Raw genomic sequence first — 15,496 nt, 5'->3', positions numbered from 1 at the left:
ACACACAGATACACAACCTGACACACATGCAAATGCACAGATACACACACTGACAAACGTACAAACACACAGATACACAACCTGACACACATGCAGATACACGTACACACAGATACAAACACTGACACACATGCAGATACAAATACACACAGAAACACACAATGACATTCATGCAGATAAACAGATATACACACACTGACTACATACAGATACACAGACATATACTGACAAACTTACTGACACACACAGACAAGCATACTGACACACACACAGACATACTGACACACACACAGACATTGTGACAGACATACTGACACTCACTGTGACAGACATACTGACACACACTGTGACAGACATACTGACACACACAGACAAGCATACTGACACACACAGACAGACGTACTGACACAGACAATTTGACAGACATACTGAAACACACCGACATACTGACACACACAGACAGAAATACTGACACACACACAGACAATGTGACAAACAGACTGAAACACACTGTGACAGACATACTGACACATACACACTGTGACAGACATACTGACACACATACACAGACACTGTGACACCTACTGACACAGACACTGTGACAGACATACCGACAGACACACACAGACATACTGACACAGATACAGACACTGTGACAGACATACTGACACACACACAGACACTGTGACAGAAAACTTACACACTGACAGACATACTGACACACATTGTAACAGACATTAGGGATGTGCATGGGGAAACATTTCGGTTCGGTTCGGCATTCCGAATTTCCGGACTGCGTCAATTCGGGACTTCGGCCATTCGGGACTTCGGCCATTCAGGACTTCGGCAACTTCGGAATTTCGGCACTTCGACACTTCGGAAGTTCATTTTTATATGAATGTGTGTTACTTGATTGTTGTAAGTGTTGCAAATGCTTGCAGCTGAATCCTGGCTATGTTTGTATACTTTTTATTTAAAATTGTATACAGTGTAATATTCTTCATTCTTCCATTGGGTAAGTATATTAGTACTTAGGCAATACTGTGCTTTGGAACTTCGACACTTCGGAACTTCGGCTACTTCGGCACTTCGGAAATTCGGCAATTTCGGAACTTTGGGACTTCAGGAATTCGTCACTTTGGCAATTCAGCTATTCGGACATTCTGAATTTCCCGAAATTCGTCCGAATTCGAATTCGGACCGAAACGAATTGCACATGTCTAACAGACATATTGACACAAAACAGACCGATATACTGACACACATACACACTGACAGACATACTCACACACAGTGACACCCACACAGACACACACTGACAGACATAGTAACACACACAAACATACAGACAGAGATATTGACACACAGACAGACATACTGATACACATTTACATACACACTGACAGACATGGTGATACACACATGCAAACGTAACACTTTTATAGCCACCCTCCAGTTTCCTACCTTTTGCTGGAGGGTGGCTTCCCTGAGGTCCAGTGGTGCTGGCTGGGTTGGTTGGGCATAGGGGCTTTCTCTCTCCCGGCCTTGCCCCTGTGGCAGGACCGCTGCCACGGAATTACTGTGTTATATTCTGTGTATTTCCCTGGACTTTTTGTATAAATGTGCCTGCTCCCCATTCAGGAGGTCCTACACGAAGAGAATGCATTCCCCTCCTGAACAGGACCACCCAGACAACTCATTTAGAATGTTGGTTTAGAACTTCGCACCTCGTAATGAGGTGTCAAAAACCACAAACCGCAACGGAAGCCTCGGCACATGCCTCCCCTGGGAGGCGGCCCGTTTGTTATACGAACGCCGTCCAGGGGGAGCATTCATGGATTGCTTCACACCTCGTTCGGTTCCCGAATGAGGACCTCCCCAGTGCCCATTGGAATGTTTGTACCAATCACTTAGAACGTTGGCAACTTGAAACATAAGTGTGGAACCGCAAGGGAAGTAATTAATGAGTGCTCCCCTGGGTGGCCACCGTTCGTATAATAATAATATGGATACCATTATATGACACTGGATGATATTATGTGACATTATATAATTGATGGATAAGATGAAATTATATTACACTGTATGATATTATGTGACATTTTGTGATAATCGATGGATACCATGACATTATATTACACTGTATGATATTATGTGACTTTATATTACACTGTATGATAATTGATGTATATAACACGGTTTTTGTGGTATTTATTAAACATTGGCCGCCATTTAGTTTCTATAGCCCCGCCCCATTCTCGCGCAGATGCTAATCACGTGTCCCATGACCCCGCCCCCGGCGGTCAGCTGGCAGAGTCTCGCGAGATCAGGTCAGGTGACCGGGCTGTGCATTCGGTGCGGCAGTGACGCAGCCGCCGGAAGTTCGGTGAGTCCCCGTTACCGACTCGACCCCGCCTGTCAAAGCGGCCCACGGGCCAGACTTCATAACCCATCCCTGCACCCCTCATATACCGCCTGCACCCTTTATATACCGCCTGTACCCCTCATATACCGCCTGCACCCTTTATATACCGCCTGTACCCCTCATATACCGCCTGTACCCTTTATATACCGCCTGTACCCCTCATATACCGCCTGTACCCCTCATATACCGCCTGTACCCCTCATATACCGCCTGTACCCTTTATATACCGCCTGTACCCCCCGTATACCGCCTGCACCCCCCGTATACCGCCTGCACCCCCCGTATACCGCCTGCACCCCCTGTATACCGCCTGTACCCTGGGCAATCTGTGTACACTAATCTGGGTTACTTTTTCAGGGTTATATACTCAAGTGAGAATTTTAAATTGAAGGCCAAAATAGCCAAACTGAAAACAGGCTTTATAATTTGGCTATTTTGGTCTTACTAAATATCCCTGTCTGAATACAAAATCAAAAAAGGTTACAAATTAATATACATAAGCTGTTTTTAATCAGATTTCCCACACCTTGCATGCCCCCATCTGTTTGAAAATAAAGGATTCTGAAAAGTTTTCTGGAAGTGCTGAACGAATATAAGGAAGTATAATGATACATACAGTAACGGGGATATGTGGAGTATTGGAAATGTGCAGTCACCATCCCATCCCCACATCTCTATTATATTCAAAAAGCACCCTGCATCTGTCACCTTGACTTCCTATGCTCAGTATTGCCTCTTCAAACGTACACACCTGTATATAATATGCAAAGTGTTCAACACTAAGTCTGTGGCCCTGTAACAAAGATTTTTATTTTTTATTTCTCCTTTTAAAGGCACAATGAGTTATTCAGAAAAACCTGATGAGATCACAAAAGATGAATGGATGGAAAAGCTTAATAACTTACACATCCAAAGAGCGGATATGAACCGTCTAATCATGAATTATCTGGTGACTGGTGAGTGACGTTAACCCTTTCACGAATGAGCCTGTTGTGAAATTCAGTGCGTTCACGTCTGAGGCCTTTTTTTTCCCTGTCTGTTTCACAAAAGTTTACAGCTTTATCATAAAGTGAGGTGTTTGTTGCATATTGTATGCATAGGACAAAATAATAAATGATTAGATATAAACAGAACATGGGAAATATAAATTAATTTCTTCAAAGCTTTATTTATAATTTCTACTGAACTAGTGCAAGTTTAAAAGTACACTTAATTATTAAAGCGGGTCTATCGAGTCATACTTACCCTTCTTAAATCTATTAATCTTTTCCTCCTCTAGCCAAATCTTTTCTCTCTTTTACCCTCTTCCTCTAAAATACATAAAGCAAAGTGGGGACTACTTTCTTACATCTTTTTCTTACACTTGACAAAGGGTGGAGGTTAAGGCAAACTTCACTTCTTTCGCCATTTAGGATTTTCCCACAGTGCTCACCTCCCAGTCTTGTCCCTCGACCTTTATTCTTTCAATGCTTTTTTTTTTCCTCAATGAAAGATGATTAGCTGTTTTCCAGAAGGAACTGATGTCCGTAATCCACTCTTACCACTGGCAATAGTTATTTTTTGTTTTTGTTTAATTTTATTATGACAAGAATTACCTGGTGGGCTGCTGGCCCAAGTGCTTCTATGGCATCTCGTGGCTTCCTCCACAGATTGTCAGGAGCTGTGCAGTAATGGCTAATAAAAAGTAGCAAGACATGACAGTGTTTTTTTTTTTTTTTTTTGTCATCTTTAAAAAAGAATGTTTATGTATGTATGTATGTATAGATATTTGGATTGTGTTGGAGTTTCAGCCATGGACCATGTTGCTGTGGTGGAAGCTGTTCCATAACTGTGAATGTGACATTGTGTAGGTTGATGTAATCAGTCTGTTTGTTAGATGACGGGTTCACTGCACCAACGTGTTGGTGATATTTGCACGATGGGTGTTTCCTATTTATTTAAGATGTAAGGGTGCACCAGGTAAACATCTTTTACTCCAAGGCAAGCAGTCTCTGATCAGTCTTTGCCTATTACCCTTCGCACCTGCCCCTGGAGTCTGCCCATAAAACTGGCAAAGCTCTTTACTGTCTTATCATGGGTCGTGTTACTCTGACTCGATGCCATTTATTTACTGAAAGACCATCTATTACCACTGGTATTTTTAGTTCTAGCAAATAAAAACACCCATTAATCATGTTTGTAAATATAGACATGGAAATTATAATATATAGATGGCCAGCAGTACTTTCCCTTTATTAACATAGCTAGGGGAGGCAGTCTGCTTCCCATGCACAAATACAGGCCAACTCATTTCCCATTTCTCTGTAGTTTTATTAATCAGAGTATGTTATTGTTTCATGTCTATTGCAATCTTGTATGAAAATGTGAAATACGAATATAATAGCTTTTAAGTTGTGGATGGGGAAAACCCCAAATCTCAGTTAAGGAGTTCCTTCTTTACATGTTTGGGCGACAACATGCAATTTGACTGATTAAGACTTGGTTACTGCAAAATGTGTCCTATCTGTAATGACACTGCCTTCGAGCAGATACAGTGCTTATTTTATATTGGGAACACCCTTTGTGCTGAATGCATCATCATAATTAAAATAAAGTCAAATTAATCATCAGTTCGAACAAACAATCCTCATAACTTGAGCCTTTCAGGATATGAAGGCGACAGATTACACCAGAATGTGAATAGGGATATTTCCCATAATGCAGTGCATATTGAAGGAGTAATTACTGCACCTCAAAGGATCAATCCACTGAAAACAGAAGATTTATAATTTCAGAGACATTGTCAATGTGGGTCTTAGCACTAATGACTTTGTTCCCCCCTCCCCCCTAGAGGGATTCAAAGAAGCAGCTGAGAAGTTTCGGATGGAATCTGGCATAGAACCCAGCGTGGACCTAGAGAGCCTGGATGAGAGGATCAAAATCCGAGAAATGATCCTCAAAGGTCAGATTCAGGAAGCCATTGGGCTGATAAACTCGCTTCACCCTGAGCTGCTGGATACCAACCGCTACCTGTACTTCCACCTTCAGGTAAGGCTGTGGTAATCCCACAACGCTCAAGGAATGTTAGAAAATTAGTTATAAATCCAGTTTTATAAGTAACATTTCTCCTTTTATGTCGTTGTCAAGTACCCCACCAAGAGCACACTGGGTCTTGCATGTTTCTCTGTTGCATGTGGCACTAATTGGGCCAAATACAAGCATCTGCATTAAGTGCACCTCACTGCTGTTGAATTCATAAAGCTTTCACTGGGTTTTCTAACCTATTTGAGTGATTAAAGGAACAATTCAAGCACCATAACAACTTTATTTACATTGTTATGGTGCCAGGGGGACCCCGGGCACACTCTTACCTAAACAGGTTAGACCATTCTCAAACGGCTTAAAGGACCACTCTAGGAACGCAGACCACTTCAGCTTAATGAAGTGGTCTGGGTGCCAGGTCCCTCTAGGATTAACCCTTTTTTTTTTTTTTTTTTTTATAAACATAGCAGTTTCAGAGAAACTGCTATGTTTATAATAGGGTTAATCCAGCCTCCAAATCCTCTAGTGGCTGTCTCACTGACAGCCGCTAGAGGCGCTTGCGTGATTCTCACTGTGAAAATCACAGTGAGAGCACGCAAGCGTCCATAGGAAAGCATTGTAAATGCTTTCCTATGCGACCGGCTGAATGCGCGCGCAGCTCTTGCCGCGCATGCGCATTCAGCCGAAAGGGAGGATCGGAGGCGGAGAGGAGGAGGAGAGCTCCCCGCCCGGCGCTGGAATAAAGGTACGTTTTAACCCTTTACTCTCCATCCAGCCCGGCAGGAGGGGGTACCTGAGGGTGGGGGCACCATCAGGGCACTATAGTGCCAGGAAAACGAGTGTTTTCCTGGCACTATAGTGGTCCTTTAATCCCAAAGTTGCCTCTAGTGCTGATCTCTACTCCCCCCAGGAAGCGTCTGGCTTCTGAAATTTCAGGTTCAGGAAGCGCGGAGTGCCAACGGGCAGGGGCACCTCAGATTGGCTTAGAGCCTAAGCTGAGCACCTTCAGATAATCAGCAGGGCCCCTGCTCTGTGACACTACGCACTTCCTGAATCTGAAATTTCATAAGCTTGATGCCGTCTGGGGGGAGTTGAGATCGGCAATGGAGGCAACTTTGAGAACATTTTAACCCCTTGAAGTAAAAGTGCGAAAGGGTGCCTCCTGGCAACATAACCATTTAAATGAAGTTACTATGGTGCCTAAACTGTTCCTTTTAAACCTTATCATACATTGATGTTAGCCATAGCTCAGCAAAGATCTGGATCTTCCTATTCGTTAGGTTATCAGTGGAAATGTCCACAACATACATAGTGTTATATTTTAGTAAACATACCTTTGTTGATCTGTTGAATGATGGCTTGTCTTTTGTTTTTGCAGCAACAACACCTCATAGAGCTGATCAGACAGCGGGAAACCGAGGCAGCACTGGAGTTTGCACAGACGCAGCTGGCAGAGCAGGGTGAAGAGAGCCGGGAATGTCTGACTGAAATGGAACGAACTCTGGCCTTACTGGCATTCGATAACCCAGAGGACTCTCCTTTTGGAGACCTTCTAAACATGATGCAGAGACAGAAGGTAAGTGGGAACATGTGTTCTTCTCATACTGTGAATGGACACTGCTTGGCGTATGCAAGACAACAATGAAAAACAAACCAATAACCTCACTTGCCTGAAGCTCTCGCTGTGTGAAACAATTTGCAGGGAAAAGACTGTCAATATTATGACCACCTCCAGTGTGGGTCAATGAAGGCTTGGAGCATAGATTGCTGAATACCCCATATAGTACAGATTGTTTTACCAGAGAAATTTTATAATTTAGCGTTTTGTACTCGTACTTGTGATGCTTATATTTTCCCTCCAAATTAGAGGCAGTGCAGAACACTGGTATCCACCATGTCTTGACAGGAAAGCCAGACACACACACTAGAAATGTAAAAGTTATGCCCCTCCTAACACTCCTCTCCCATGATATAAACACCCAAAACAGCAAAGTAACCAGAGTTCTTCGCCTGCCTTTGGCAGGATAGTCAGGCACTTACATTTTTCTCTAGGAGTAAGGTGCAGAGGCAGCTGAGGGCTCCATTTCAGCGGGGGAAATTGATCTCCGGGTGGGCCTGGAAACATTGGAAGCGCATGCGTTTCACATTTTTATAACTTCCTCCGTGCCGGATATGCCGAAGGTGCTTCTCAGCGGCACTCTATTCAAATTTGCCATTTGATAACTGATATTTAGACACCAAATTCGATTTTTCGAAATTCCCAGATGCAACTACCTGTTATCTGAATGCTGCCAGTTCTGTTGCAGTGTGCTCTAACCAGCCTTCCAGCACACATTCTAAGGGCATTTAAAAAAAAAAGTGTGTTTTTTTTGTAGTATATCTAACTTAGAGACTCCAGATAAGCAAGTTGAGAAAGGCAAAATCAAAACTGTTTACAGCAGACTTTTGTTGATATTAAAGTGGCTGCCATTCATTCAGCCCTGTCATCTTTGCCTGAGTCGGTACTAAAGTCTCCTCCTAAAAGCGACAAATTCCGGTTCTGACTCTTCTTTTACAGGTTCTTCTTCCGAAGACTCGGAAGTCTTCTCTAACAAAGAGAATTATTTTCCAAAGAAAGTCTGCATAGACTTATCAAACAAGTCAAACTTCTTATGGAAATTGAGTATTTGGCAAAAGATATGGAATCTTTTAAACACACAAAGCTCAAATAATTTTACATTCCATCCTAAATTAAAGGATCTGAAGCTGAGATAATCCATTCAAAAAAAGGCAATCTTTCGAAACATCTTAAAACTAGGTTTGCTTTTAAAGAAGACACCGGCATACAATTGGAAGATTTTCCTAAAATTGGGATGAAAATTACTCTTCCTATTGGAGATTCCAAAGGACTTCAGGATGCAATGGATAAAAAAGCGGAATCAGCCTCAAGTAAACTTATTTTTTTCTACTAATGCGGCTCAAAGTAAAGCTCTTGTTGCAGGAACATCGGTAGCTAAGGTCCAGTGTATCTGGCCAGATTCCATTGGAAAAGTTTTATCTGGTAGACTCTGGCCGATCCGGTGAAGTTTCAGAAGGGCTATAGATTTTCTTTCCAATTCAACTTCAGAAGCTCTTAAACCATCCGCCAAATCTATTGGCATATCCACTGTGGTCAGGCAAGCAGTTTGACTCCAAAATTTACAGCAGACTCTGCATTGAAATGTTCCCTTTGCCCTCTTCCCTTTTGAACATGGTAGTCCCTTTGAGTCTCACCTGGACAATCTGTTAAAACAGATGGCAGAAGGAAAAAAAAGGCCTTGCCTAGAGGACCGGAAAAAGGAATGGTTGACTGAGACATTCTTCTATAGAAACAAGTCTTCTTACAGAGATTCTTTTTGTAGCCTACCAGACGACGAAATCGGAGACAGCCATTTGATTATAAAAATAAACAAACAATAAAATTTGCTGGAAAAACTAAAGATCGCAGGCTATTATGCCAGAGCAGTAGGAGGAAGACTTCTTGCCTTCACTCTCCAGAAAATCTTCACAGTCAACTGGATCCTTACTATTAAAAGAGGATACCAGTTTCACTGACTTACCTCCAAGAAGAATTATGTGCACTTCAGTCCAATCACCCAGAACTGCTTCTACTCTGTTTGCGGAAGTACAGAATCTTTGAAAGAAAAATGTCATAGAAGAACATCCTCATGCAGAATAAATTTCAGAAACCTACTCAAGAATATTTTTAATACAAAAGCCAGTCAGGTCATTCAGTCCCATCCTAGACCTAAACGAAGTAAATTGATTCATCATCAGGAAAAAAAAAATCCTTATGGAGAACATGCAAGCAGCAACACACATTATTCAAGAAGGGGCTTGGCTAGGGTCACTTGACCTCAAGGATACTTATCTGCATGTTCCTATTGCAGAAAGTAAAAGGTTACTGCATCAAATGGAAAAAAGAATCATGGCATTACCATTTCAGGAACCTCCAGTTTAGTCTAATCTCAGCCCCTCGGGTGTTTATTGAAGTCCAAGGGTCATTACGGCTGCTTAAAAAAAAAAAGTCTCTCTTGTTTCATATTTAGATGATTGACTTCTTACAGCATCCTCAAAATAACTTTAAGAAAAATAGCCTCCATCTGCCTAAGCGCCACATGGCTTAATTTTAAATCAAGAAAAATGTGAATCGGTTCCCATAAGATCTATTCAGTTTTTGGATCTAATCATAGACTCCATTCAAATGAAAGTATTTCTTCCAGCAGAAGAGAAAGCAAATATCTTCATGTCCATTTTGGTTCTACAGACAAAAAGAAAAGGTCTCTTCCATAAGCGAAACAATGAGGTTGTTTGGTGTCTTTACTGGTACAATTTTCATTGTCTGCTGGGCCAAGGCAAGAATGAGACCTCAAAGAAATATTCTGTCGAAATGGGACAGAGGAATATCTTCCCTAGACCAATGAAAATGTGTCCATCCAAAATAAGGATAGGATCTATCTTTTTGATGGATCTTTCATTCAGAATGAAGAATTACTTTATAGTCACCGTGGATGCTTTAGATTTTGGTTGGGGATCCCATCTGGGGAAATATGCAACAAAAGGACAATGGACACTTCCAGGATTCCTGGATGTTATCAAATTACTAAGTGCTCAAATCAACCATGTTTAGCTTTCCTGAGTTTCAAGAAACACCTAAAGGGACATCACATTCAAACTCAATCAGACAGCACTTCCACAGTTGCATATCTGAACAGACAAGGAAGGACTCGTTCTCCCTCCCTGACAAGGTTGTGCACCAATTTTATGCTCTCCCTATCTATGGTTCATATAAAAGGAGAAACCAATATTTTGGTAGATTCTGAGCAGGAAACATTTGAAGCAAGCAGATTGGTCTCTTTACCGTCATACATTACGGCAAATAGTATTAAAATTCATGAGTGAACAGAAAAAATATATATATTTGTTGCAATCAGCCGGTCAGGCAATCTGGACTTTGTGGATGCCCTATCCATTCCCTGGAATTTTCATCTGGCCTACGTTTTCTATATACAAGTTCTTTTTGCATTTTTATTTATTTTTTGCAGATAATTTAATTTGGGGAAAAAACAAAAATCATTGCGACGCTTCCCTTCTGGCCTCTGGAGAGAGCTGGTTTTCAATTCTGTTGAACCTTTCAAAAGAAAACGGTCATCTCCAACATTCAGTAGGAATCTTGGCACACAACTTGGTACCTCTACAGACTCTCAAGACTTTCAAGCTCACAGAGTGGTATCTGAATTGCAGTTACTACGTTCCAAAGGCCTTGAATATGATTGCAGTCAAGAAAGAATCCACCATTAGAGTTTATTCCAGGATTTGGAGGGAATTTTCTTCTTGGTGCCAGGAAAATCACAAAAATTCAATACCAATCTCTGTTCAGAATAAACTAAAACCTCTCCAATTGGGATTTAGAAAAGGTTTACGTCAAGCATCTTTGAAATTCCAATTTTCTGCTATTTGTTTCAACGCCATCAAAGACTTGGCTTCAGATCCTCTAATCTCCAGATTTTTTTTCCAGATCTACAGATTTTTTTATTTATTTATTTTTAGTATTTTTTTAGAGCAGTCTAAAACATCCTTCCAACTATCAGAGGAAAAGTACCTCCATTGAATCTTAATTTGGTCCTTTTAGCACTATGTGAATCTCCTTTTGAGCTATTAGAGGAGTGCAATCTTAACATTTTTGCCTGGAAAACTGTATTTTTGTTGCCCATTGCATAGCAAAAAGGCTGGGTTTTCATATGGATATAGTCATTTTGAAAGTCGCTCTTATCTTCCTAAGGTTTCTTCGTGGGCAATAGTAATTAAGATATTGTTCTCCCAACATTTTAGCAAAATCCTCAAAACATGAAGGAAAGTAAATTCCATTGCTTTGATGTAAAACGCAGAGAAAACAAGTCCTTTTTGTCGATCCATCAGGCTGTGTGTTCTCTAGCACGGTGATGGGTCTCATGGCATCAGAAGGTTAATTAGCAAGATGGATTAAAGAGCCTATCATTCTTGCCTGCAAGTCCTCTAAAGTTACTCCTTGTCAAATTCTACATCTTGGGCACCCAAGGCTTTGCCTACTCCATCTATGATACCTGATCTTCCACACTTTCTCCAACACTATAAATTAGACATACAGGCCTCTGAGGATACTTGTAGGTTGTGCACTACCTCTAATGCTAAGGATTAGATTTTTCTCTGGCATTATTCAGCACAACCCTTAAAAACGTGCCTGATGGGGTGTTTGGACTTTATGTAGTTTGTTATAATGTATAGCATGTTTTGTGCGCCTTTCCGTGGCCCCGTAAGTATTGAAAGACAAAACTTCTAATGGCTCTGCAGGAGATGAAACAATAAATTCTATACATTCATTGACTTTTGTCCTGTTTTTCTTTCTTTTTTTTTTGCTTGCAATTCATTATTTGTGAGTGCCGTATTTTGACAGGACACAGGAATTTTGCATTGTTTTTGGCAGGCTGTATGTGGATATCGGGAGATCCAATCCCTCCTGAGATCTAAAAAAAAATGGCATGATTGATGGAATCCATATGAATTCAGTATATTTCAATTAATTGCAATCTAGATGCTCTATATTCACCACTTGTTTCAAATAAATGTCACTTTTAATTGGTTTCCAAATATGGCTCTGTAATGAGAGGTTTATTGTTAAAGATTGTGACAATCTTATGTACTCATTGCCATTGTTCAGATGGTGTGACTAGACATGTCTGTCAGGTGACCTTCAGCCAGTTTAACAAACAGTATACAAAAAGCTAAGTGGTGGAGCAATAAAGATAAACACAAAAAAACTTATATTCAAACTCCTTAAAAGAAACACTTTTTTTTCTTTTAATATTCTTCTAAAATAAAAAAAAGGAAAAGACAGGAATGGAGATGCTGCAAGTCCTATATAGGGAAATAGCACTAACCTATACACATCTGATGGGAAACCTAGAAAGTAAAAGGACTGTATCACCCCTCTAGAAATAGCTCCTAATAGAAACTAATGCCTAGCCATATAGACTTTATATATACCACCAACGGTGTAGGATAATGAGCAACAGACAGACAATACAACATATAAAATGAATTTAACAATTTTATTGTGCATCATAAAAACCTCTGAAGTGATACTACAAATGGCTGCATATGTAGGAATATAAATTGAAAATAATCTAAATAGATGAAAATAATCAGAATAGATAAAAAATGGTTTTCAATTTAACAAGAAGTGTCCATTTTCCAATGGCTGCTGTTAATCTGTCTCTGGCCTATGATTTCCGTGTGTGTGATATATATGCCTTTATCTGTATATAAAAAGCCTCATTGTTCTCTCAGTATAAAGACTGGGGCAGCACTGACTCTGATAACCAAGCGCCTACAGATACATGCACCCACTTACAGTGTCATTAATACGAACATCTGTGCTCAGCCTGCAGTCTTTATTGATGGTCGACTCCAATGTTGCGCTGGATATTATAGATGCACTCTTCTGCTCTGGAGGACTTGCTTTCTAAATACTTCATCAGGGCTTGCAGTTGTGAATGTGGCTAGGCACGGTTTAATGTTTGTTTTTTAAACGACTGATGTGATTTATTTTCTCCTTGTATGAACAAGGCACCGTCTCTGTCAGCTCGTAGTGTTTAGGCAGAGAATAGCTATGCTTTACGAGGCGCAAATGTTTGGATTTTCATTTGTCATTTTGGCCAGTACAATCACGAATCACTCTTTATAGTCCGTAACGTACAATTGTTACCTATTGCAGGTGTATTTTGTTTGTTCATCTGGACTTTTAGAATAAAAAATATCTTAGATTGGAGATGCTTATTTTTTTCATAATACCCAATTAGCTTATGGTCATTATTTTCATATATGATTTTTTGCATTCAGATTCAAGGTGGGTCCGAGTGCTACGAGCAGGAAGTAAAATCATGGAAAAGGCCAGGAGCAACATTTTCATTGGGCTGTGCACCATGACTACGTCAAAACACTAAGTGGTCATGGTGTGTGGAGTGCATTAAATTGAGGATTAGGATTTCTACCATATGGGAAGAGTCAAGTCATTTGTATAAATTAAATATCACTAGTTAAAGGTGATTGTTCACATTTTTCCTTTCAGCTTGATTAATGATGCTCTTTTCCACCGTCGTTGTGCTTTCGTCATGTTAACTAGTTTCATTTTATCATTCTTCCTGCAGGTTTGGAGCGAAGTCAACCAGGCTGTCTTAGATTATGAGAACCGCGAATCCACACCTAAACTGGCAAAACTCCTCAAACTGCTCCTGTGGGCACAGAACGAGTTAGACCAAAAGAAAGTAAAATACCCCAAAATGGCTGACCTCAGCAAAGGGACAGTGGAGGAACCCAAATAAAACCCTTCATCATCCCAAATGGGACCCAGAAACATCACCCTTCTTCATCCTCCTGCATTAACAGTCTGTGACTGCAAACCTTTTAACTAGTGTGCTGGAGGGCCCCTCCTTGGGGCCATCTCCCTTTTTCTCTGACATCGTTTCCTGTTTACAGATGGTTCCATGCGAGAGGCATGGCAAGGATGGCAGGAGGAAGATTATTAAACTCTGGTGCCTGCACAGACCCTGCGGTGCCTGGACCTACCAAGAAAGGTTTGGGTGCACATCTACCACAAACTCTAGTCTATGCATCCGGCACAAAAATTAGAAGTCTGTCCGTATATGCAGTGTTTTAAAACCGTAGCTGAGGAAATTGAACGTTTCAGAAATGTGTTCACGTTTAAGGAGTTATCATTTACTCCATTCATCTTGTCAGAGACCTCGGCAGCTATTTTGGAAATAGTATTACAGGCCCGTTTGTTCTGTAAGCTAGATTTCTCCATTACTTACCTTGGCTTAGTGTTGGTTAACCTATGGCACAATGGCTTATCAGATTTCCCTTGATCCTTAATCAGTCACCTCTCGGGAAACGTAGGCTGTTACAGCTGCAGTGCCAAAACGGATGCCTTCACTGCCTTAGCAATTTTATAGTCGTGTGACTTGTTCCAAGTTTAAGTTGTAAATAAAGACTTTAATTTTGGAATTGTTCATGCAGCTTCCGACAAAACATCTATAAAACTTAAATCCCACTTTTTTTTGTGAACTAGAAATTTGTATATTATTTGTGGCCTCTGTAGTTCCCGCTTAATAAAGTCAGATGTTTGTGTTTCACCCTTCTGATCTCTAAGAGCTAAGCAACGCTGGTTTAACTGTCATATTTTCACCCACTTAATAGTCCAGCTTAATGAGACTTTTTATAAAAAAAAACATTGAGTATTATCCACTTTGAAAATAATCCTATTTAAGACTCCTGCTGCTCGCCTTTCTGATAAAATGTCTCTGAGGTTCACCATTTCGCTTTCTTTAGTAGACTACCTTGAGTGCCATTGTTGGTGTCGAAATAAACCAGTTTATATACAGTAAACCACACAACATTAATGATTTTGCAGATTATGCAATATATAATAAAATCTGAAAAATGCAAGATGACTGCTGTCAATGGCAGAATCAGGTGAGATCCAGCAAGCTCTGTGATAAGGCATGCTGTGCGCTGGACATAGAGTTCAGTGTCTTGTATTCTCTGCGCTAATGAGCTGTGTGTATTTGGCATTCTGGCAGGGAATGTAGAGGGTTAATTAGCATTTTGCTTGTGTTAACTGGGATTATTGCACGGCAGACCTGTCATGATCTCCCACTACTTAATACTGTTAGTTGTGTGTTTGTGTCATTTTCCGAGTGCTGTTTAAAAATTCAGAGCATATGAAGTTGGGAATTTCACATCGCTCCTCATTTCCCCATGAGTTTTTAATGTTAATCTTGTGGTTTTCCAAATCTCAAAGGGTGGCACATTGTCACTGCATTGTATTACATGACACTGCTTACATTGACATCCTGCAAGCCCACCTATACAGTCATGCAGCAAAGGTCTACAAGAGATATCGGTAGCCCCCCAATTACTCAATTGCTGCCAATTCTAATATCTAGCTTCTAAAATAGATTTTCACCTTGGCAGTCAGCCCTTCTTTCTGTATTG

At 40.7% G+C, this 15,496-nt stretch overlaps 1 protein-coding gene across 1 annotated transcript; it reads left to right on the top strand.

Annotated features, from left to right (window-relative positions):
• The first annotated feature begins 2,291 nt into the window (after positions 1 to 2,291).
• On the top strand, positions 2,292 to 14,942 carry GID8 (GID complex subunit 8 homolog). Its single transcript, XM_063459583.1, has 5 exons — positions 2,292 to 2,386; positions 3,259 to 3,381; positions 5,256 to 5,452; positions 6,825 to 7,022; positions 13,651 to 14,942. Exons 2-5 carry the CDS (start codon positions 3,264 to 3,266, stop codon positions 13,822 to 13,824), a joined length of 687 nt encoding a protein of 228 aa, XP_063315653.1. The 5' UTR covers positions 2,292 to 2,386; positions 3,259 to 3,263; the 3' UTR covers positions 13,825 to 14,942.
• Positions 14,943 to 15,496: the final 554 nt, after the last annotated feature.

The sequence above is a fragment of the Pelobates fuscus genome, chromosome 6, assembly GCF_036172605.1.
Source record: "Pelobates fuscus isolate aPelFus1 chromosome 6, aPelFus1.pri, whole genome shotgun sequence".
Classification (NCBI taxonomy): domain Eukaryota; kingdom Metazoa; phylum Chordata; class Amphibia; order Anura; family Pelobatidae; genus Pelobates; species Pelobates fuscus.
This window is presented reverse-complemented; position numbering and strand designations above follow the sequence as displayed.